The sequence below is a fragment of the Macrobrachium nipponense genome, chromosome 4 (assembly GCF_015104395.2).
Source record: "Macrobrachium nipponense isolate FS-2020 chromosome 4, ASM1510439v2, whole genome shotgun sequence".
NCBI lineage: Eukaryota > Metazoa > Arthropoda > Malacostraca > Decapoda > Palaemonidae > Macrobrachium > Macrobrachium nipponense.
Window position 1 is genome coordinate 126,568,526 of NC_061100.1, and position 22,994 is coordinate 126,591,519.

The 22,994-nt window shown below is 41.5% G+C and overlaps 1 protein-coding gene across 4 annotated transcripts in view; it reads left to right on the forward strand.

The window, feature by feature from the left end:
- Nucleotides 1-22,994, forward strand: part of LOC135211140 (cell cycle control protein 50A-like) — a 136,411-nt gene that overhangs the window by 100,876 nt on the left and 12,541 nt on the right. For all 4 annotated transcript variants that reach the window (XM_064244300.1, XM_064244299.1, XM_064244298.1 and 1 more), the window contains exon 7: nucleotides 5,600-5,793. In XM_064244300.1, the coding sequence (XP_064100370.1) occupies nucleotides 5,600-5,793 (194 nt within the window). The remainder of the gene's footprint in view (nucleotides 1-5,599; nucleotides 5,794-22,994) is intronic.

Here is a 22,994-nt window from a genome sequence, read left to right on the forward strand (position 1 = left end):
TATGTATACCCCCTCTACATCATCTGTATTACTGTCTTCTCCTTCCAATTTATTTGTACATAATTTGATTTTTACGGTATTATCAAAGGTATATACAAATTTATATTTACTTTCTTTCATTTTTGAAGTGATTTGTTTCATTTTAGGCATAAAAGGGAGGGCAACTATATTCTTGTTTTCTTTATTCCATGTACTCTCTACATTTGCTCTGTAAAAATTTTTTCTAGCTTTGTTGAGTGCCCTTTTTCTGAACCATTCCAGGTATGCTAATGCATCGAAGCTTTTTCCGATGTAATTTATTTCTTGTTCTATCTTGCAAGGGTCACACGTTCTCATTTCCCTAAGAAATAAACCTGTTAGAACCCCTATTTTTATATCATGACTGTGAAAAGAGAGGAAATGAATATATGAGTTTTGTATGTGTGGGCTTTCTATATGTGCTGAATTCATATCCTGTTTCTTTTCTTTCTATGAGTATGTCTAAAAAGGGCAGTTTATTATTGTTACTTTTCTCTAAAGTGTACTGGATATTGTTATCAAACTTATTGAGTTCATCTAGAAAAGTTTCTATTTCATTTTCATCACCTTGCAGAGTAGCAAAAATATTATCCACATATCTCCACCATCCTTGCAGTTTTAAGTTAGGGACATTAACATTAGGAACTAGATTAGTTTCGAAATATTCCATATAGATGTTAGCGAGTATAGGTGATAATGACCCCATAGCTACTCCATATTTCTGTTTGTAAACTTGTCCCTCAAACGTGAAATAAGTATCACTGACACACAATTTAATCAACTCAAGGAAGACGCCTATTTTGATGTTTTGATTGAAAATACCCTCATTATGTTTAGTCTGAAGGAATTCTAATACTTTATCTAAGGGGACATTGGTGAATAACGCTACTACATCAAAACTAACCATGTGTCCCTTTATATTTTTTCTTAACTTCGTCTATGAAATCTACTGAATGTTTAATATGGGATTCTGAAAATATACCTAAGTATATTCCTAGTTCTCCAGCTAACCACACAACTAAGTTTTTGTTAGGAGATTTCCTACTAGAAACAATAGGGCGTAGTGGGCAGCCCTCCTTGTGTATTTTGGGGCTAATATATATATATAGAAAAAATTGAAGATGAATAGGTGTTGCTAGGATTTGAAAATAGAAGTGTAATGGAAGCTAAAGAAAAAGAACGTCAAAGTTGGCGAGAAAACAAGGTACGTATATGAGGAGGTAAATGATGTTGGACAAAAAGCTATATCTACAAGATGGACAGTAACTGAAAAGATAAAAGGCAGGGAAAGGATATGTAAAGCAAGATTGATAGCTAGAGGGTTTGAAGAAGAGATGGCAGACTGGGAAAAAGACACTCCCACGTGCAATGCATAAAATTACCCAAAACCCCTCCTGACGTTTCCGATAACGAATCGCTAGGAGAAACCGAAGGGGTATGGGACAAATCAAAAGCAGGTGGCAAATCATATGGAGCAGTCTGGTTTATTGCCGATACAAAAGAAGCCGGTAAGGTTTGGTCATCCAAAGATGGCATCACCACCTTCCTTTTGTATTGGCCTTTCTCATAGAACTTTTTCCACTGTTCCACCGACCAACCCTAACAAACAGAACATGGATTAGTAATCGTACATACGTTTTCCCTGCACCTACTACACGTTGGATGAGGATCCGTCGACACCGAAGTTAGCAACCTAGAACATGGAAAGCCACTGACTCCTGGGCATTTCCTTTGTCTCCTCTTCGAAACAGCAGACGATCCTGATGGTGAGGAGAAAATCTCCATCATACCACTTATACGCTCTTATCGATCACACTCACACTGAGCACACTCAGAGAAAGAAAAAGTAATAAGAAAATAAAAATTGAAATGGATAAAAAAAGGGGCAAACTGAAAACCGGCTTTAAATCAGATAGACAGTAAACACTTCTTATCTTAAAGGCGGTAGGAAAATAACTGATGGGTCACAGGACGCCGAGGGCATTCTGGGTATACATGCCCCGTGACCTGGTATAGATGCCAATAGTCCCTGGATCTCACAAGTGTAATTTTAATTCTACCGGTTTCCAGCTTGGTGCTAGTAAATCCTAATGTTAAGACCTCAGGTTTGGTAGTTATGAAAAATACAAATTAGTTACAAATTTGGTATATTTTTTCTGACCATAATATGAGTGAAAGATTGGAATTGTAATACATTGGATGTCAAAACTGCATATTTACAAGGTGACGAGATACAACGAGAAGTATATTTAAAGCCTCCTAGGGAAGATGGTTGGTGTGGATCATGGAAGTTGAAAAAAACTGTCTATGGGCTCAAGGGCTCAGTAAAAGTATGGTATTGTAAAGTGGTAAAAGTAGTGGAGGAGCTTAAAGGTGAGAGAAGTAGACTAGAGCCTAATATATTCTTTTGGAAAAAGGACAATAAATTGAATGGTATTTTGTGTACGCACGCAGATGATTTTTTCTACGGAGGAACTGAAGGATTCTTAAAGGAAACAATTGGGAAACTGAAAGGGAAATTGCAAGTAGGAGAACAAGAAAGTAAAAGGTCTAAGTATATAGGAGTAGTAATAGAGCAGGAGAATAGTTTTCCCCTTAATCAGTGGCATTGTATAAATTCTATAAGAGAACCAGAAGCTAGAAGATATACAGGTAATAGTGTGTTAGAACAAAAGGAGTTAACCGAGTATAGATCAGTGGTAGGACAGCTGAATTGGGTATCGCTACATACCATGCCAGAAATATCGTACGATGTTAGCGAATTAAGTAAAGCATTTAAAGAAGGAACGACTCAGGATATGAAGAAGCTTATTAAAATTGTGAGAAAAACTAAGAATATGATGTACAAAGTTACCGTAAGTGAGATGGAAGAAGAAAGGATTTATTGGGAAGCCTATGCAGACGCTTCATTTGGAAACATAGAAGATGGCCATACTCAACTGGGTTATATTGTATCCTTGACAGATGGGAAGAGGAGAAGTCCCATATGGTGGAAGTCCAGGAAATCTAGGAGAGTGGCAAAATGCACCATTGAAGCCAAAGCCCTGAGTGGTGGGAGGCTGTAGAAGGACTGATATATTTCAAGCATTTGTGGGAAGAGGTAGAAGGAGGGGGAAATTTAGAAGCGTTGCTTAATAGTGATAGTAAAACACTAATGACCGCCATCTAATCGAGTTCTGGTGTAAGTAGTAAGAAATTAAAATAGATATTGGAGCAATAAGGGAAACCATAGAATCTGGCAAATAAAGGAGGTGAGATGGATAAAAGGAAAGGGGCAAGTGGCTGATGTATTAACTAAAGCAGGAGTTTCAGAGGAAAATATTAGAAATTATGTAGAGGGTAAAGAGTTGGAGGATGAAGGAAATTAGAGAGGACTAGGTCAGGAAGCAGTCGGAGGGGAGGGAGAAAGAGATAGGTGTAATTACGGGCAGTCCCCGGGTTACGACGGGGGTTCCGTTCTTGAGACGCGTTGTAACCCAAAAATCGTCGTAAGCTGGAACATTACCAAACATACTAAGAAAACCTTACTTTTAAGGTGCATTCAAAACTATGTAAACTGCATTATTATTGCATTTTGCATCAAAAAAAACCCTTCAAATATTGATTATTTTGCATTTTTGGTGTTATATTTCTTCTGCCAGATGAGCGTTGTAGGCGTCGTAACCCTGGAAATAATTTATGATGAATATAATTGAAAAGCGCCTTAACCTCGGAACGTCGTAAGCCGAACCCGTCGTAACCCGGGGACTGCTTTATATATTATGTATTAGTTTAGTAAATTAATTAATTTTTATTGTTATTGTTATTTTCTGCATTGTCGATTATGGTGGATGTCTTATGTATAGACAGCATATGGTTGATTTTAGGTGTCTCTTGATGAATTTAAGTTGTGTTGTGACATCATAGAAGGCAAGATGGCGGCGGCATCTGTTGGATGTAAACAGTAACACTGGGAAGAGATGTGTGTGCTGTTTGGTTGGTAGGAGAGAGCTCTGTCGAGTAGGAGTTTTTGGGTTGTAAGTCTTGTTGTGGTGTTGTTGGAAGGTTTTAGCGGGAGTACACTGGTATTGGAGAACACGTACAGGTGGTTAGATTGTACATATGTGTAAAGAAAGCTAGATTAGGCTAGAATAAAATTCAAATGAGACGCACGTCCATGGACCCAAAGCGCCTCAAGTCTTCGACAGTCGTCATCGCCAACTTTGAACTCCTGATTTGTGCTCTATCATCCTTATGGCAAACTCTAGTAGGTTGTGGAGATGGAGAGCCATTGCAAACAAGAACACTTATGTGTACGTGCAATGGAGAGACTATGTCTGTGTCAAGGAGATGGCAAAACACTCCTCTCATTCTCAGAAGAAACAACAGAGTCCTTAGTTATCCAACTTCTGACTTTTGTAAGAGTAGGAGGAGAAAGAAATGAAGTGGGGGAAGGCTCACTCTCCTACTTCGACACTTCTTGCTAGGCAGAGAGGAGGAATGGGAAGGCACTCTCCTGCGCCATCTCTTTATAGGAGAACTGCATATCTCTCATGAAAAATGGAGTCCAGTTTATTATAAAGTCTGAGCTACTGCCCACCGTTTTTACATGTGCCAAGTTCTTTAAGTAATTCATCTTTTCCCTGGTGGCCAACAGAACATTTTCCTCTTACCACCAAAGAATGTATTTGGATATAACTCCTGTGTATCCTCAGATTGCCTCCAAATAAGAAAAAGCTGTTCCTGTGACACGACCTCCCCCCTCCCCCCTTTTTAGTACTGTAAAAAAAAACTTGTGCTAGCTTTCTCTGTCTGCACTTATTCTGTTTACCTTCAGATCTTAAAAACTAATGAGACTAGAGGGCTGCAAATTGGTATGTTGATCATCCACCCTCCAAACATCAACATACCAAATTGCATCCCTGTAGCCTCTAAGTTTTATTTTTTTTTAATTGAAGTTAGTCATAATAGTGCTTCTGACAACCATATAGGATTTGCTACCACAGCCAGTCATAATAGTGCTTCTGACAACCATATAAGATTTGCTACCACAGCCAGTCATAATAGTGCTTCTGACAACCATATAGGATTTGCTACCACCAGGCTGTGGTTAATACAGATGTATACCTAGACCACTGAAAGATAGATCTATTTTCGTGGCTTTGAATATACGTCATAGCGGCTGTACAGAAAACTCGATTGGACCAAAGAAACTTCGACGCATTTTTTATTTGTTTTTAATGGTTGCCTGTGCCTTAGCACTTTGGCCTAAGTGGCCACAGCCCCGTTAAAGCATGCAATCTAGCCAATCAAGCCGATCAGAACAAGGTGCAGTTCCAAGCTGACCAAGTACGTAATACAGATGAGAAATCACAGCAGTGAGGTTGAACAACTCTGCCCCTAACCTAACATGTATTGCTTTCATGTACATTTTTTTACATTGTAATCATACTATATTATTTACTTTATGTTTACTCAATATTTTACTTTTACATGTTTATTAGTAAGGTGAATATGTTTTTTCCATTTCTCGGGTATATTCTTTGCCATTTGTTTTTTATTGTAAATCCAGGGCATTATGAGAATCTGTTTTATTTTACAGGATAACTATTTGTTAGAAGTAGAATACAACTACCCAGTTCATGCTTTTGATGGAAGAAAACGCATGTTCCTTTCTACTACCAGCTTTCTTGGAGGGAAAAACAGCTTCTTGGGAATTGCTTATATCACTGTAGGTGCTATTTGTCTGCTCCTTGGCATAATTTTCCTCATCATTCACATCAAGTTTGGAAAAAGGTAAGTTCAAAGTATTTATCATGAGTGTTTCCATTCAGTACTTTTGGGAAAGTTCACAAACAACTTTTAAAGTACTGCTAAGCCATTGATACTAAAATTAATTGAATGTCAGAATTAAAAATGAGACATTTTTGTGGTAATTTCTTAGAGCCAGATTACTGAGTATACTGGTTATATGAGGGAAAAAACACCTACTCTCAGGGAGTTTCTTTGTGTGACCCAACTTAAGCTCAATATAAGCTTAAATAAAATACTAGTTTTGTTATTCAGGTGTTCATCAATTAAGATACAGGTTCACGGTCCCTTATGTGAAACCCTTGGGGCCCAGCTGTTTTAGTTTTTGGATTTTTTCATATTTCAGAAGTGAAGCTTGCTCTGTAAATAAACAAGCACATTTTATCTCCAACAAAATCATTTTGTAAAGCTCAGAAATATACAGCATAAAAAAATAATGTAATTTATTTGTAAACTTGTGAAATATTCAGTCTCGTGTGGTATTTGACTTGATTTCATTTCGTGTATCGTTATGGTGAGAGATGCATTTTCAGTAGTTTACATGAGGCTATGCTTAAAGTGCGAGTTTCTTTTTCAGTAGGTTATATGAGGCAAGGCTTCCTATGCCTGTCAGTTTCTTTTCGCTTTTCATCTGCGATTTAACTGGATCCAACTAATTATTTTAAGAAGGCAATATAAGAGAGAGAGAGAGAGAGAGAGAGAGAGAGAGAGAGAGAGAGAGAGAGAGAGAGAGAGAGAGAGAGAGAGAGAGAGAGAGAGAATCTAAACGCAACCATAAAAAACTGCTTAGCCGTCTCACCTATGACCTGACCTTTCAACTTGCACTGGAACCTTAACCCCTTCGCCACTGGCCTGCTACATTGCTGCTAATGCTTGCATACCGCATGAGACCCCCTGTCGACCGCGAGTATCAATCATACTTATTGCTCCACTAAATTTTATGTTATTCATATTTTTCCTTCATATTCTTATGTGAAAACATTGTGTGTATGGATATCAATGAATATTTTTTACCCCATTGTCAAAAAATTACAAAAAATATAGTAAGAATATCGGAAAAAATAGGAATATTTAGTAGAAAAAGTAATTGCAGAAGTAGGAACTGTTATAAAGTAGTAGAAATAGCAGTAAAGTAATAGAAATAAAGTAGCAGAAAAAGTAGTAAAGTAGTAGTAAAATAGTAGTAGTGGTAATAGCAGTACTAGTTTTCTTACTGAAACAGTTATTCCTAGGTTTCATACAGAAACAGCATATACATCAATGAATGTTTAGGCAGCTGGTAATAATAATAATAATAATAAAACAGTAATAATAGTAATAATAATAATAATAATGATAAAAAAAGCAACAGCATCTCGTGACCAATACGTATATACATATGGGGCAGTTTATTCACCCCCATTATCATCTGCAAGCTATAAAAAACACATCTCATCACAAGTAACAGGCCTCCATAGAAGTCCTTTCACCTTACGCTTTCCTGTTGAATGAAAGTACTACTCTGCCCGAGCATTCATCCATTCACACAATTTGTCAATTACTTCACCACAAAAAAGGAAAAAAAATGCATCACGTAAGCAGATGAAATCTGGTGTATAAGCAGGAATCCCATTGCCACCCTCCGTGAATCGGGGGGGGTGGGTCTGGGCGCAAGTCACAAGATGGATTAGTTATGAACTGCCAGCCTTCATCGACAAGAGGTTCAATGTCTTCCAAACACTCGTTGTCACTGTCAACCTCTAAAAAATTATCACTATAATCATCATCTGATAGATTTGGCAGGTACTCAGACCCTGACTCTGAAACACTATCATCTGACATGATACTGAAAAAAAAACATAAAATAACTGCAATCAAAAGGGGAAAAAGATTTGGAATTCAAATCTACATGGTTTACGGACAAAATCGTAATCATCCTTCTCAGATAATAGCCTGAGGCGCACTGGTATATGTTGGCCAGTACCCCTCCTAATATCCCATATGAAAATGACGTCACGACGTCCATCGGACGCTCATTGGTTAGAATGAATTGTGGGTGGAGCTTCAGCACCTCTCTCGTACACAATACTGTGTCTGGAAACCATCCAAGCTAAAGAAAACGCTTTGCTTTTCGAGGAGGGATGAAAGACGTACACGCGTACGTCCCGGTCTTTTATTACTGTACCGTAAAAGACGTACATGTGTACGTCCCAGTGCTGAAGGGGTTAAGACTTCCGGTGACGTCAGTAGTCCCACCCACAAAGGAGGGATTAAGTCAATTAATCACACCCAAGGGATGTCGTTAGATAATCTTCCATCAGTAAGTCCAACTATAAGGCGGAACAGAAGGAAATTATCCGCCTATTGTGGGTTGAAGAAGGCAAGCAGAGAGAAGCAGAAGGAAAGAGGCAGAGAAGCAGGGAGAACAGCCAAGAGCCTCAGCAGTGAGGTTGAGCCTCCACAATTGTGGATAAGAAGAATTAAGAAAGGCTCATACGTCAATTTGTAGGCATTTACTTAACTTGTATATTGCAATACACTCCCTGAACACCTGAATTAGCCTTGGTCACTGACCAGCCTGAACTATATTCCCATAGATTTACCCATAAAGTAGGTAATTTTAACTGACATCGCAACCAACGCTGCAAGTAAAATCTAGTCAAATGAGTTACCTGTGTTATCATTGGCAATGCTGCTACAAATACAGGTCACCAGAGGCCTGTCTCCTTAATTGTCCTTCCTTTGCTTGGCTGGTTGGACGCATTCCTGCTCCAAGCAAAATTTTTTTTTTCTTTTGCCTGTAGCCCAACCCTCAGCTTTATTTGGCCTTAATCCTGGTTGATGGCTTTGGCTTTTATTTGGATTACGCTTTATAGTTTGCCCCAGTTTGGACCATGGATTGACGATGGACATGTCCCAGAAGGAATCGCTTTTGAGCAACACCTCAAAGCCTGCCTCTGCCATACATTCGGAACAATCCTCCAGCGGAGATGATGGTGCTCACCATTCCTGCTCGTCATGCAAAAAATGGATGAGTACTCTCAAACAGTACAGACATTAATTTTGTATTGGTTGTAGGAAGGTACAATGTAACGTTAGGCAGAGGTGCGATGAGTGTGAGGATTGTTCGGTAGACCAAATGGAAGATTACCTGAAGCATAGGAAGTCTGAAGCTTCCAAAAGTAAGCGTTAGAGTGGTAGAACCTAGACAGTTAGATAAGGAAGAGCTAGAGTCTGATCTGTTTAGGAAGGAAATTAGGAGACAGATTGTCTTCTAGTATATGTCTAGCTTGTTTGCCAAGTTCATATCTAAGTTCACTGAAGATAGAGATAGTAGTACTAGCATAGGTGATACTAATCATTCGATTTCATCTCCCCTGCCTGTTCCAGAAGCAGCCTAACTGGTGCCGGGGGTCATGGGGACCTGCAAGCCTCAAAGGTATGATCTGCCGGCCCCCCTGCCATGGAGCAAGCAGTGTTAGCAGCAGAACCCCCCTTTCCCCTCAAGGTGTAAGTTCAAAGGTTGAGTTAGCTTTCGGTGAGACTCAGACGTTTAGGGATAGTGGTATAGGTATGCAGATTCTCGTATTCCTTCTCTGGAGAAGCGCTCTGGTTCCCGGTCTCCTGTTAGATCTCCGAAGAAGGTGCGCTTCTCAGCTAAGGCTTCGCCTGTGGGTTCTTCTTCCAAACCTTCTTCATCAAGAAAGGTTTTGCACAAATAGATGTTCCCCTCATCAGTACCAGTAGGAGGTTATCTCACTCACATTGCGGACATCTGGAAGGAGTGGGGCGCAGAGAATTGGGTAGTCAAGGTTTTGACTCTCTGGTTTACCTTCCCAGTTATTCCCCGTCATCCATCTGGGGGATAGCTGTGGCAACGGAGATTCGATCCTTGTTGAAGAAGGGAGTGATAGAGCCTACTCCTCCTCCTCCGGGATATTACAGACAGATTTTTGTTACTGCCAAAGCAGGAGGATCTTGGAGACCCATCATAGATAGTTCAGGTCTCAACCGTTTGATAGTATTGACAAAGTTTCATGTGGAAACCTCCCAGTCAGTGCTAAGATCAGCCTGGATTGACGACTGGATGATTTTGGTGGACCTCAAGGATGCGCATCACCAGGTTCCAATTCATCAGGAATCTCAGAAGTTCCTTCATTTCTTGGGTCTGTCCAGAATATTCGAGTTCAAAGTCCTTTGCTTCGGTCTGACTACAGCACCTCAAGTATTTACGAGGGTGATGTCTCCTGTTTCGGGAATTATGCACCGTTGGGGGTTCCGTATGAGGAGATGGCTTCCGTATGAGGAGATACCTCGACGACTAGCTAATTCAAGCTTCATCCGAAGAAAAAGCAGTGTGGGTGATGGACTTCTTGCCAGAGTTATGCCAAACCTTAAAGATTCGGACCAATGTAGAGAAAAGTTCTCTAATCTCATCTCGACTAATGACATATTTAGGAATGATGATTCTGGCGGTCTTGAGTCAGCTGGAAACCTTCATGTCAGACAGAGCTCAACCGGTGAGCAATTGGCAGAGCTTGTTGGGGAGAATGTTATCCCTCTCTCTCCTGTTTCCAGGGTCTCGTCTCTGGATGCGCTCTATGCAGGCATGTCTTAGGAATTGCTAGGACTTTTGGGAAGTGAGTGCAGTGGTAGTCTGGGACAATTCTTTCCTTGAGGATCTTTGGTGGTGGTCAGGAGAGCATCTTCTGACCATCGACATAAGTTTGGTCCTTCCGATTGCAGATGTTCATCTGTACACAGATGCCTCAGATCAGAGTTGGGGTGCAACCCCAGAGGAAACTCAGGCCAGTGGCCTTTGGAGGGATCTGGATCGGGAGGAGTTAATCGACTTCTGGGAGTTGAGAGCGGTAGAAGAAGAAGCTCTATGTTGTTTTGCGGAGCTGGTGAGGGGAAAGACAGTAGCGCTCTTCTCAGACAGTATAAGTCTTGGCGTACCTGAAGAAGGGGGGGGAACAAGATCGTCAGCACTAAATCACGTGGCTCAGAGAGTGCTTCATTGGTGTGAGAACCACGAGGCTTCTCTTGTTCCCCAGTTTATTTCAGGAAAGCTCGATGGTCAGTGTATTGGCAGACACATTGTGTTGGTCACAAGAGGTTCTCGGAGGCAATTGGACCTTGTTTCAAGAGGAAGTGCAGCTTTTGTTAAGAAGGTGGCCAGCGACCGTCGATCTTTTCGCCACAAGACTGAACTTTCGTCTCCTCGTCTCCTGGTTTATTTTTCTCCGGTGGTGGATCCTACGTCTTGCGGACGGATGCGATTTTGTACCCCCGAGACAACCTCCAGGTTTATGCCTTCCCCCATTCAGGGTAATTCATCAGGTTCTGGTAAAACTGAGGAACAGTACCAACACCGAAATGACATTGATAGCTCCCTTTTGGCCCCAGAGACCCTGGTTTCCAGAGCTGCTGGAGATGTTAACAGAGCCCCCTGTGCTCCCTCCAGAAAGGAGAGATTTACTCAGACAGCTGTACTTCTATTACCATTATTGGAACCTTCAAGTGCTTGGAGACTGTCCAGAGAGCAGCGCGACATTCAGGACTCTAAGGCAGTGGTTCGACAACTTTCTTTCTGCCTGAGGAAATCAACAAGGAAGCTTTATCAGGCTAGATGGGCGATGTACCGTGACTGGTGTCAGAAGGAGGGGCACAGCGTTTCTTGCCTAACAATAGGTAAGGTGGTGGATTTTCTCCTGTTCATGAGAAAGACTTAAGAAATTGTCATATTTGACTATTGCGGGATACAGGTCTATCTCAGCAGTACCTTTAGGTTTCACCTTCCGGAACTGTTAGACAGCAGGATTTTGCATGATCTCTTAAGATCTTTTAGGATTGTTAAGATCTTTTAGGATTGAGTGTCCGATTATTCTGCTTTGGCCCTCGTGCGATTTAGTGGTGGTATTAAATTTGCTGAGCTCTTCAGGTTTTGAACCCATAGAAGAATTACCTTTAAAGGAGTTGACCAAGAAGGTGTTGTGTTTGGTCTCTCTAGCCATAGCGAAGGGAATAGTGGAGATTCAAGCAGTAGCCAGAATAGTATCTTCCTCAGGTCATGACATTTTTCTTTCCTACTTACTGGAATTTGTAGCGAAGTTGGAATCGGAACGGAATCCCCTACTGAAAGCGTTTAAGGTTTCTTGTTTAGAAGACTTTGTTGGAGGCGACCCTTTGGAAATGCATCTTTGTCCAGGTCTACTTGTCCTGCACGGCAAAGGTCTTGCCTCATCCTAGGACCTTATTTGTGTCTCACAGGGAACCCATCTAGGGCCATTTCTAAGAACGCTATTAGTTTCTTTTTGCGGGAGGTTATTTCCCAGGCTGCTCTTAACCCATCATCTTTGTTCCGCGCACAGTATTAGGTGTATAGTTGCTACTTTGGCGTTTTTAAAGAATTATCCGGTGTTGGCTATCCTAGAAGCTGAAACTTGGAAGTCTGTTTCGGTCTTCACGTCGTTTCATCTAAAAGGTGTTCAGATTTCTTCGGAGGAGGGTTACTCGCTAGGCCCTTTAGTTTCGGCCCACGCAATATTACGATAATTCTGTAGAATTAGAAGACAGGTTTAGGTGTTGGGTATCACTTTAGGTCCCTCACAGTTTCTTGAGGCGTTTTCATTGTCATGAAAGGTAGGCAGATCGCATGGTTGGGCGGCTTTGTCAACTCCTTGCACAATCTTCGTCTGCAGTGAACAGCTGAGATCTCTAAACAACCACATGGGAGGCTTCAATTTCCCTCCATACATGAGAGATATGGAATACCACATGGGAGGTCAGCTTGACTGAGACGAGACCTGATTTATGAGACTAATGTTGAGGTACTCTCTGTGGTTGCACTCTCATCTAGTGAATTGAACAAATAGGTTAGTTTTATGCATTCAACTTCCCTGTCAGATATATACTTAGCTATAGACTCCGACGTCCCCGATAGAAATTCGAATTTCGCGGCACACACTACAGGTAGGTCAGGTGATCTACCGCCCCGCCGCTGGGTGGCGGGAATAGGAACCATTCCCGTTTTCTAAGTTAGATTTTCTCTATCGGCCGGGACATCAACATTGTTGTTGTTCCTCCTGATTTGATTTTCGTGTTTTTTCATCGCTATTGATCTTCTAAGCCGGTCTTTTTGGTGACGTATTGGATCTTTGGTTTGGCATACTCTTTCGTGGACTGTTATTTGGACTTGATTTTGGATTTTTCTCTGGTGAGGCTACCGAAAGCTTCGGTAGACCCTCACACAGTTTGTAAGGGGTGTAGACAGAATGAATGCTCTGTATCTAACACCTGTAATGAATGTGTAGGTTTGAATGAGGAAGAGTGGAAGAATTTGAATTCCTATTAAAGAAAATTTGAAATGGATAGGGTTAGGAAGGCTTCCTCCAGAAGCGTAAGTAGGTCTCGTTCTAGCGAGCCAATTAATATAACACCTAACCCTAAACCTGTATTTACTTCCTCTGCTACTACTAAGACTGCAAACCCAGCAATGGAAATTGCAGATCTTAAGGCTGCACTTGAAAGGATGGAACGTCAGATGCAAACTTTAAAAGGTAAGCGCAGTGATAGTGACGTAAGTGTACCCAGTGCAGTGGAGGGTGCGTCTGATCGGCTTCATCTCGCTCCCAGGCCTAGACTGCTTCCAAGCTCACAGGCCCAGAGGAGAAGGAATGTCAAAAGCCTTAAGGAGGTTATGGAGAATCCCCACCGATCAGGCATCCCCTCGGCAGATTCTGTGACGACCCGAACTGCCAAGGATCGCTATAGGAAAAGCATCCTAAAAAAGTGTTTTTCTTCTTCGGATTCTTCACCATAAAGAAAGGGCTGGAGTTCTGACGAACTTTCACGCCCCTTAAAAAGAAGTTGGAAAGCTCCAACGTTGGATTCAAGTCTGGAGTTTTTCCCTGAAGGATCGCCTTGCGAAAGGAAAAAAGCCAGGTATATTCCAACTCTCAACTCGGAGTCTCCTTCCTCCTCTAGACCTCCTTCACCTACATCGGAAAAGGAAGAAGAGAATGCTGCGGCAAAAATTCTACTAAAAGTACAGGAGCAGATCTCCTCTTTAGTAGGAGTTCTTACGAAGGAGACTCCCAGAAGAAAGGACTCTTTCCTTTCGATAAAAAGATCTACAGGAAGGAAAGACGTCTCTGGCACAAAAATTGCTTATGCTACTCCTCGGACAGGAAGTAGAAAGAATGCGCCAAAAGCGCCAGAAAAGCCATCCTGGCGCAATGCGCCAGATGCGCCAGAAGAGCCAGATGCGCCAGAGGAGCCAAAAGCGCCAGAAGCGCCAGCCAGGCGCCAGAATTTACGATCTTCTTCCAAACGACATTTGAACCAAGAGGATTCTTCTAGCTTTCAGCGGGATCAGCCTTTACCTGGCAGGGACTCTAGATGTCGCACAGGCGGCCGTAGCCCCTGTCAGGATAGAGCTTTTTCCGTTGAGAGCGATACGAGAGGACATCCTTCTTCTGACAGGAGAGAAAGACGTCGCACAGGTGGCCATCGCTCTTGCCAGGAGAAGGAGAGAGTCTTGTTGCAGGATCAGCCTATCTCTCGTAAGGACACAAGTTGTCGCACAGGCGGCCGTCGTTCTTGCAAGAGTGGGGTAGATGTTGCGAGGCACTCATCTCCTATCGAGAAGAACAATCCTCTTCGGAGATTGAACGTGATTTGGAAGATGTGTCGGATACGGCTGCAGGCTTATCGGATTATAAGACGCTAGCAGCCCTCTTACTTCAAGAGTTTGGAGACTCATTAAGCCTTACTGCTCCACCTTCTCCGAGATCTTTGTTTACCAGCACTAAGGTCTCAAAATCGTCCTCTTTCATTAAGATGAAACCGACCATTTCTATGAAGAAGGTGCTTCGGTTTGTCGGAAACTGGTTTAAAACCAAGGAGGAAGCGGGGAGAACCGTCTTTGCCTGCCCTCCTTCCAAACTGGCAGGAAAGAGAGGTATCTGGTATGAGATGGGAGAATCACTGTGTCTAGCTCTCCCGACCTCTGTCGAAGCAGATTTTTCAAATCATGTTGACGCTTCAAGGAGGCAAGCCTTGTCATCAGCTAAGATCACATGGGGGACTTCAGAAATGGACCATCTCCTCAAGGGATTGTTTCATGTCTTAGAAGTTTTTAACTTCTTAGACTGGTCCCTTGGGGTGTTGGCTAAGAAAACTCTGGAGACGGAGTTTCTTAGCCCAGAAGTCCTTCATAGTGTCCTGTCCTGTATGGACAAAGCAGTCCAGGATGGATCAGGAGAAGTGGCTTCTCTCTTCGGAACTGGAATTTTGAAGAAAAGGACTTTGTTTAGTTCTTTTCTAACGAAAGCAGTCACTCCTATCCAGAGGTCGTCCCTGCTTTATGCGCCTCTATCGGATCAATTGTTCCCTTCACAATTAGTAAGGGACATTTCCCATTCTTTGACTGAAAAGGCCACACAAGATCTTTTGGCCCAATCCGCAAAGAAAGCGAGGACCTCCATTCCTGTGAAGAGAGAGACACGTACCCCTCAACAGCCCTTTCGAGGGAGTTCCTCTTCTAGACCCTCCTCTAAGAAGAGAGGAATACCAAAAAGAGGTAGGTCTGCATTCAGACCTATCAAGAAAGCCAAATGAGATTCCAGTCCTTCAAGCACTGGTAGGAGCCAGACTTCTGAAATTTTCAGAAGAATGGGCTCTGAGAGAGGCAGACAGCTGGTCTCTTTCAGTAGTAACGAAGGGATATCTTATCCCCTTTCGAGACAGACCTCCCTTAATGACGACCCCGAGGGAACTGTCGGCCAAGTACAGGGACCCTGCCATGAGAGAAGCACTTTTACATCTTGTAGAACAGATGTGGCAAAAGGAGGCCATCAAACTGGTCCAGGATCCGCATTCCCGTGGATTCTACAACCGTCTTTTTCTGGTTCCGAAATCCTCGGGACGGTGGAGACCGGTTCTGGATGTGAGCGCATTGAACCGATTCGTAGAGAACACAAAGTTCTCTATGGAAACGTCCAAGTCGGTTCTTGCGGCTCTTCGTCCCGGAGATTGGATGGTCTCCCTGGATCTACAGGATGCTTACTTTCATGTTTCCCTGCATCCCTCATCGAAGAAGTTTCTTCGGTTCATGATGGAGGACAGAGTATTCCAATTCAGGGCCCTGTGCTTCGGCCTTTCTACAGCTCCTCAAGTTTTCACGACCCTAATGAGGAATGTTGCGAAATGGCTACATCTGAAAGAGATAAGTATATCTCTTTATCTAGACGATTGGCTGATAAGAGCAAAATCGGAACATCAGTGCTTGAAGGACCTGGAGACGACTTTAGAACTGACAAAATCACTGGGACTACTCGTAAACCTCAAGAAATCACAATTGATCCCCAGACAGAACATAGTCTATCTGGGGATACAGATGGATTCTCGGGGATTTCAGGGTTTTTCCATCGCAAGAGGGAATTGCTCGAGGCTTAGAAAAAATCTCGAACTTCTTGGGGAAGGAACGGAGCTCGGCGAGGGAGTGGCTCAGTCTGTTGGGCACCCTTTCCTCGTTAGAGCAGTTCGTTTCCCTAGGGAGATTGAACCTCAGACCTCTGCAGTTCTATCTCAGACGAATGTGGAGTCAGAAGACAGGAGATTTGTCAGACTCGTTTCCCATTCAGCAGGAGATAAAGTCAAACCTGAAGTGGTGGTTAACCCCCTTAAGAAGAAACGAAGGAGTGTCCCTCTTGATTTGGAACCCTCTCCTAGTGTTGTTTTTCGATGCCTCGGAAAGAGGTTGGGGAGCAACATTGGGTCCAAAGGAAGTGGCAGGTACCTGGACGAAGGAACAGGTGGCACTGCACATCAATGCGAAGGAACTCCTGGCCATTCATCTAGCCCTGGAGTACTTCGAAGCGGAAGTCAGAGGAGTGGTAGTCCAAGTCAACTCGGACAATACCACTGCTCTGGCTTGCGTCCGAAATCAGGGGGGCACTCACTCTTTCTCACTATACGAGATCGCAAGAGATCTATTGACCTGGACGGAGGAACCGGGCATAATACTCCGGACAAGATTTGTTCAGGGAGTGAAAAATCTAAGAGCAGACAGATTGAGCAGGAAGGACCAAGTATTTCCGACAGAGTGGATGCTCCACTCAGAAGTCTGCAAAGAGCTTTGGTCCCTCTGGGGAAAACCTCAGATCGACCTGTTTGCCACGTTCCTCTCCAGGAAGATGGACAACTTCTGCTCTCTAGAAGAAGATCCCAGAGCCATAGCGATCGATGCTTTCCTTATGGACTGGTCAGGCATAGACGCCTACGCCTTTCCCCCATTCAAGTTGCTGGGGGAAGTGCTAAGAAAGTTTGTTGCATCGAAGGGAACAAAACTGACTCCCTTCTGGCCTTCCCGAAACTGGTTCACAGAGGTACTGGAATAGACGGTGGACTTCCCCAGATCTCTTCCAGAAAGGACAGATCTGCTCAGACAACCCCACTTCGAAAGGTTTCACAAAAACATCCAAAGTCTCTCCCTGACTGCCTTTCGACTATCGAAAGACTGGTCAAAGCGAGAGGCTTTTCTAAGAAAGCTGCAAGTGCAATCGTTAGAGCCTGCAGGTCCTCTACCTTGCGGGTCGACCAATCGAAGTGGGAAGTTTTCCGTAGATGGTGTAGGTCGAAGAAGCTGTCCTCTTCCAATACCTCTGTGACCGAAATCGCCAATTTTCTTCTCTTCTTAAGAGAAGAGTCAAAGTTGGCTGTATCTACTATCAAGGGATATAAGAGCATGCTCTCAGCTGTTTTTAGAAACAGAGGCCTGAATTTAGAAAATAATAAAGATCTTCATGATCTCATTAGGTCTTTCGAGACTTCCAAATTGAGATCTTCTCTCCCCCCGAGTTGGAACCTGGATGTAGTCCTCAAATTCTTGACTTCTAACAGGTTCGAACCTCCAGATAAAATCTCGTTCAGAGATCTTACGAGAAAATGTATATTCCTGTTAGCCCTCGCAACTGCTAAGAGGATCAGTGAATTGCATGCTTTGGACACTCGGGTGGGTTTTAAGAAAGAGACTGCTGTGGTTTCTTTTCAACATCTATTCCTAGCAAAGAATGAAAACCCTTCTAAACCTTGGCCTAGAAGTTTCGAAGTCAAGGGACTCTCTTCCCTGGTAGGTAGAGAGTTGGAGCGGTCTCTTTGCCCAGTCAGGACCCTGAAGTTCTATCTAAAAAAGAAGACACAGCTTCAGGGATGTCGCCAGAGTCTCTGGTGTTCAGTAAGAAACCCCAAGAGACCTATGTCAAAGAACGCACTGGCGTTCTTTGTCAGGAATGTGATAACAGAAGCTCACAGGGATTGCCAAGAGAACTCCTTAAAGCTGCTTAGGGTAAAAGCTCACGAAGTCCGTGCAGTTGCAACTTCCCTATCTTTTACTAAGAATATGTCAATGAGAGACATTTTAGCATCAACTTATTGGAGATGTAATTCAGTATTTGCATCCCATTATTTAAAGGACGTTAAAGTAACATACGAAAAATGTTTTTCTCTTGGACCGTATGTATCAGCGGATACTATGCTGGGACATGGAGCGGATGCTGATCCGTAAATAATTTTGTTTTTGTTTTCTTTAATGACTATTTGTAACAATATTGGTGTTGAGTTTTTGGGTTGCTTGAAAGGATGTTCGGGGATGACTCCTTTCAATTGTAGTGCTAACCCGACGATAGGATCAGGTGATCGGGATCAGTGTCGTGCTTTATGATAATGACATTAGGCAAGGTGTTTTGTCATGTAAGTGGATAGGACCCCATTGACAAAGATCCTAAGGTTCTGTCGCGTAAGTGGGTAAGACCCCTTTGACAGACCATCAAGAACTCTTAGCATGAGGTCACTACCTCGCTGAGGCTCTTGAAGCGATGCAGGCTCCTAGGCAGTAGCCATGAAGTCTTTCGCTAACACAGGTAGGAACCAAGGTTTTTTATTTTATTACCTACTACGTATGTTGTTTCCTGTCTATTCAGTAAAATTAGCTGTCTCTTACCCTCCGCCAAAGGTGCCAATCAGCTAAGTATATATCTGACAGGGAAGTTGAATGTATAAAAATGTTATTGTCATGATACAATAAAGTTTTATACATACTTACCTGGCAGATATATATGATTAAATGGCCCACCCAGCCTCCCCTCAGGAGACAGGTGGAAGAGAAAATCTGACTTAGAAAACGGGAATGGTTCCTATTCCCGCCACCCAGCGGCGGGCTGGGTGGCGGGGCGGTAGATCACTTGACCTACCTGTAGAGTGTGCCGTGAAATTCAAATTTCTATCGGGGACGACGGAGTCCATAGCTAAGTATATATCTGCCAGGTAAGTATGTATAAAACTTTATTGTATCATGACAATAACATATTACATACATTATGCACAGTAGGGGGTACTGAGTTACCTGCTTCTGTTACGTGGGCGGGTTGGGTTGAGTTAGATTGATCCCAGCTCCAATTAACCCCTTTGCCACCAACCCATATTTCACCATCTCATCCCTCACCACCAGCCATATGATCACCAAAAGTCTAAAAAGATGTTAGGAAATATTGTGTATTAGATAAATGTAGCTGAACGAAAAATTTTATGTTATGTCTTACAAAAAGATCTCTAGCACCAAGGTTATTACACTACCAGTTTTCATATTTTTTTTGTCGAATTCTACAACTCTTTAGGTATACAATGATATACATATCTTTGTTTCTAAGCTCTTGGAAATGTATGCAAACCGTCGACGAAACAAACCTACTAAGTCATATTTTTACTTAGTAGGCGGGCAAAAATTACGATAGCAACATTTTTTTTTTAGACAGATGTAGCTTCTATATTTTTTACGCTATATCAGTCATTCTGGTCTTGTTTTGTTGGTAAAGATTGAATTTTGTCACATTGTCATCAAAAGTGTAAAAAGAACAGCAGGAAATGCCATATTGTGTCTGGTAAATATATCAGAACACAAAAAATTTTGTGTTATGGGACTTTGGCTCAAGTATGACAAAAATTTTGAAAAAAGTTTATCTTTATTGAATCTCCCATCGAGTGCTTTGTTGTTGTGGCAACTCATTCCCGAAGTTTCATAGTTCTATATTGATTCTAACTATTTTTCTACTTTATTTTGCTAAAAAATGTCATTACGTACTTTGACCATCACACTTTTATTTAAATATTAGGTTATATACCGTATGATATAAATATACAAGGAATTGTATACAGTGGTACCTTGAGATACGAAATTAATCTGTTCCGAGGCAGCCTTTGTATCATGAGTTTTTCGTATCTTGAACCGCATTTTACATTTACATGTAAAATGCCTAATCCGTTCCAAGCCCTACAAAAACACCCCAGTAAATTATATTTCCAGGCCTACAACACATGTTGTAGGGTTACGACGCCGATCCAACGGAAGAAATATGACTCCAAAAAGGCAAAATACTGTACATACTTGAGTAATATTCAATTGCATGTAATGTTCAACCCCACTTTTACTGCATATATTAGGACTTTAGTATATGTCCCTGAGCAATAAGCCTAGCCTATGTTAGCAGTTGGTACTGTAGCCTAGGCTATGATTCTGATATCTAAACCTAAGAAGCTAAAAGCTTAGAATATGCCAATAAAATATATAAATAATCAGTATGTACTCATTTCAAATAATTATTAATTAATCATTAACTATAATACACAAACAAACAAACAAAAAACCTTCCAATCGTTTGTTTACATTCAGCTCTTACGAGTACCGAACGATCACCAAGCAATCACTATTCCTAGCACACAGTAAGCCATAAATTTTCATTAGTATCTCTCTTCAACTAATGAAACTACCAAACAGTATAATAACCATTTATTTCTATTCTTTATTCTATCTTTACCTAATGAGATACCGAGTTACTGACAGCTATAATGAAACATATACGTAATATTAAAACAGAAGAAGAATTCTAGAAAATACGTATTTGTTGGCTTCGATGATAGCAGTCTGATTTATTTTATATTTTATGACATTTAATTCACAATTTTTTTTTATTAAATGTATTGCATGTACTCATTTCAAATAATTATTAAGTAATCATTAACTATAATAAACAATCAAACAAAAAAAATAAAGCTTCCAAACTTCTGTTTACATCCAGCACTTGCGAGTACCGAACGATCGCCAAGCAATCACTTTTCCTAGCACACAGTAAGCCATAAATTTTCATTATCTCTCTTCAACTACTGAAACTATCAAACAGTATAATAACCATTCATTTCTATTCTTTATTCTATCTTTACCTAATTGTTTTTTTTTTATTAAATGTACTGCATGAATAAGTTTTTCAATTTACAGCATCCTTTTACCAATAGAATACATAGAGCACAAGGGCTAGATGCTGACCAGTAGGAGAGCAGGATCTTATGGTGTGACTAGAATCAGGAATCAATGGGAGAGCGGGAGGATGGTGGCGAGTTTACTCAGTTGGCGGGGCGCGAGTTTTAATATTGTTCTCGGTGGTCTGGGCGAATCTTGGGACTTTACAGCAACAACCCCCCCTCATTTTGGGACCACCTTGACGTGGTGAGGGGGCTCTCGAACCTCAGGAATCTCTTCCCAGGTTCGAACCCAAGATCCCATATGACATTATCTAATTTTCGAGTTAAACTTATGTGGACCTTTCCATTTTTGCCAAAATTTTTGAAAGCAAATAAATGAGAAAACATCATCTGGCTTAACGTGGAGTTAAATCCGAAGCTAAATAGTGAGAACTGTGGTAGATCCATCATCTACCCGACAATGTTCGGACCTGTTTTTCAGGCGGAACTATTCTGTGGAGCTGGACCACGGATTCCAGGGGGGGCCTGGTTCTAGGAATAGAACTCTCGGCATTCTATCCAGTTTGCCCATAATGTGATTAGGATGGGGATAATTGTATTAACATAATACTCTTAGTCCTAGCAAGCGGGTTCTGCTTACACTTGGGCCATACTAATCATGTTATGCCATCCCCTTTTGGGGTAGGGTAGGGATGCGGACATTTGGGAGTCCTTTCTCACTTGTGCCTTTGGCAGAAAATTTAACTTCGCGAAGGGCCAATGATATCTTTTCAAGAATTTTGTGTGTGTGTGTGTGTGTGTGTGTGTGTGTGTGTGTGTGTGTGTGTGTGTGTGTGTGTAAAAACTCAAAATTTATGAACTGTGAAATAAATGATTTGAGTACCCCTGGGCCCCATGATGGAAAAACTACGGCACAGTTGATGACCATTGGCACGTCACTCCCGAATTTCCTAGGTACTGCCACAAGTAGTGAAAGTACTATAAAAGATACAAAGGAACACCCTGTTCCAAGTAAAGCAGCAGAGCCAGAAAACCAAATAGAGTGCATAAATACAAAAGAAACAAACAAAAATAAATTGGTAAACTCCAATATCGTAACAATGGAACCATATATGATGAACAATAATTCTGAATTAGAGACAAATAATCCTCTCAGCAATACAGAAAAATATAAAAATCATAATAGACAAGCAACATACATAAAACAAGGACCAAAAAGAAACAAAAATTACCGACTTAATCCCACATTGGTACATTTTGATGACCTCTTTGGACCAGATAATTGGTCAAGATTTCTAGTCCTCAAAGCTGACAACAAAATCTCAGCAGCGATGCTAGAAAACAAATTACTTAACATATATCCAACACAACACATGGAATGCAGACACATCAAGGACAATGAATGGCTTATCCAAGTAACCAATAAAAAGCAGTCCACTGCCTTTTTAAGTATAACAGAAATAAATAATATAAAGGTAATAATTACAAGCCATGAAACATTGAATTATGTACAGGGTACAGTCATCCTACCCAATAGCGAGCAGGAGCTTCCTTCAAAACAACTATTGCTAGACTCCCTAAAATTGAGATATAACAATATCCACGATTTAGAAATATACTCTATTTCAAGTAGGAAAGATAAAAGTAAAAATATCAACATTGCCAAAATAAAATTTACAGGCCAAGACTTACCATTTAAAATAAAAATTCTTGGACAAAATAGAGAAGTTCGTCCTTTTGTTCCTAAACCATTACAATGTACACAGTGCTCAAGGTATGGACACACATACAAAAGATGCCGTAATAAAGCTATATGTGCAGTCTGTGCATCAGATGACCATACCACTAATTGGAACTGTAAACAATCAAAATGTATTAATTGTGGACTA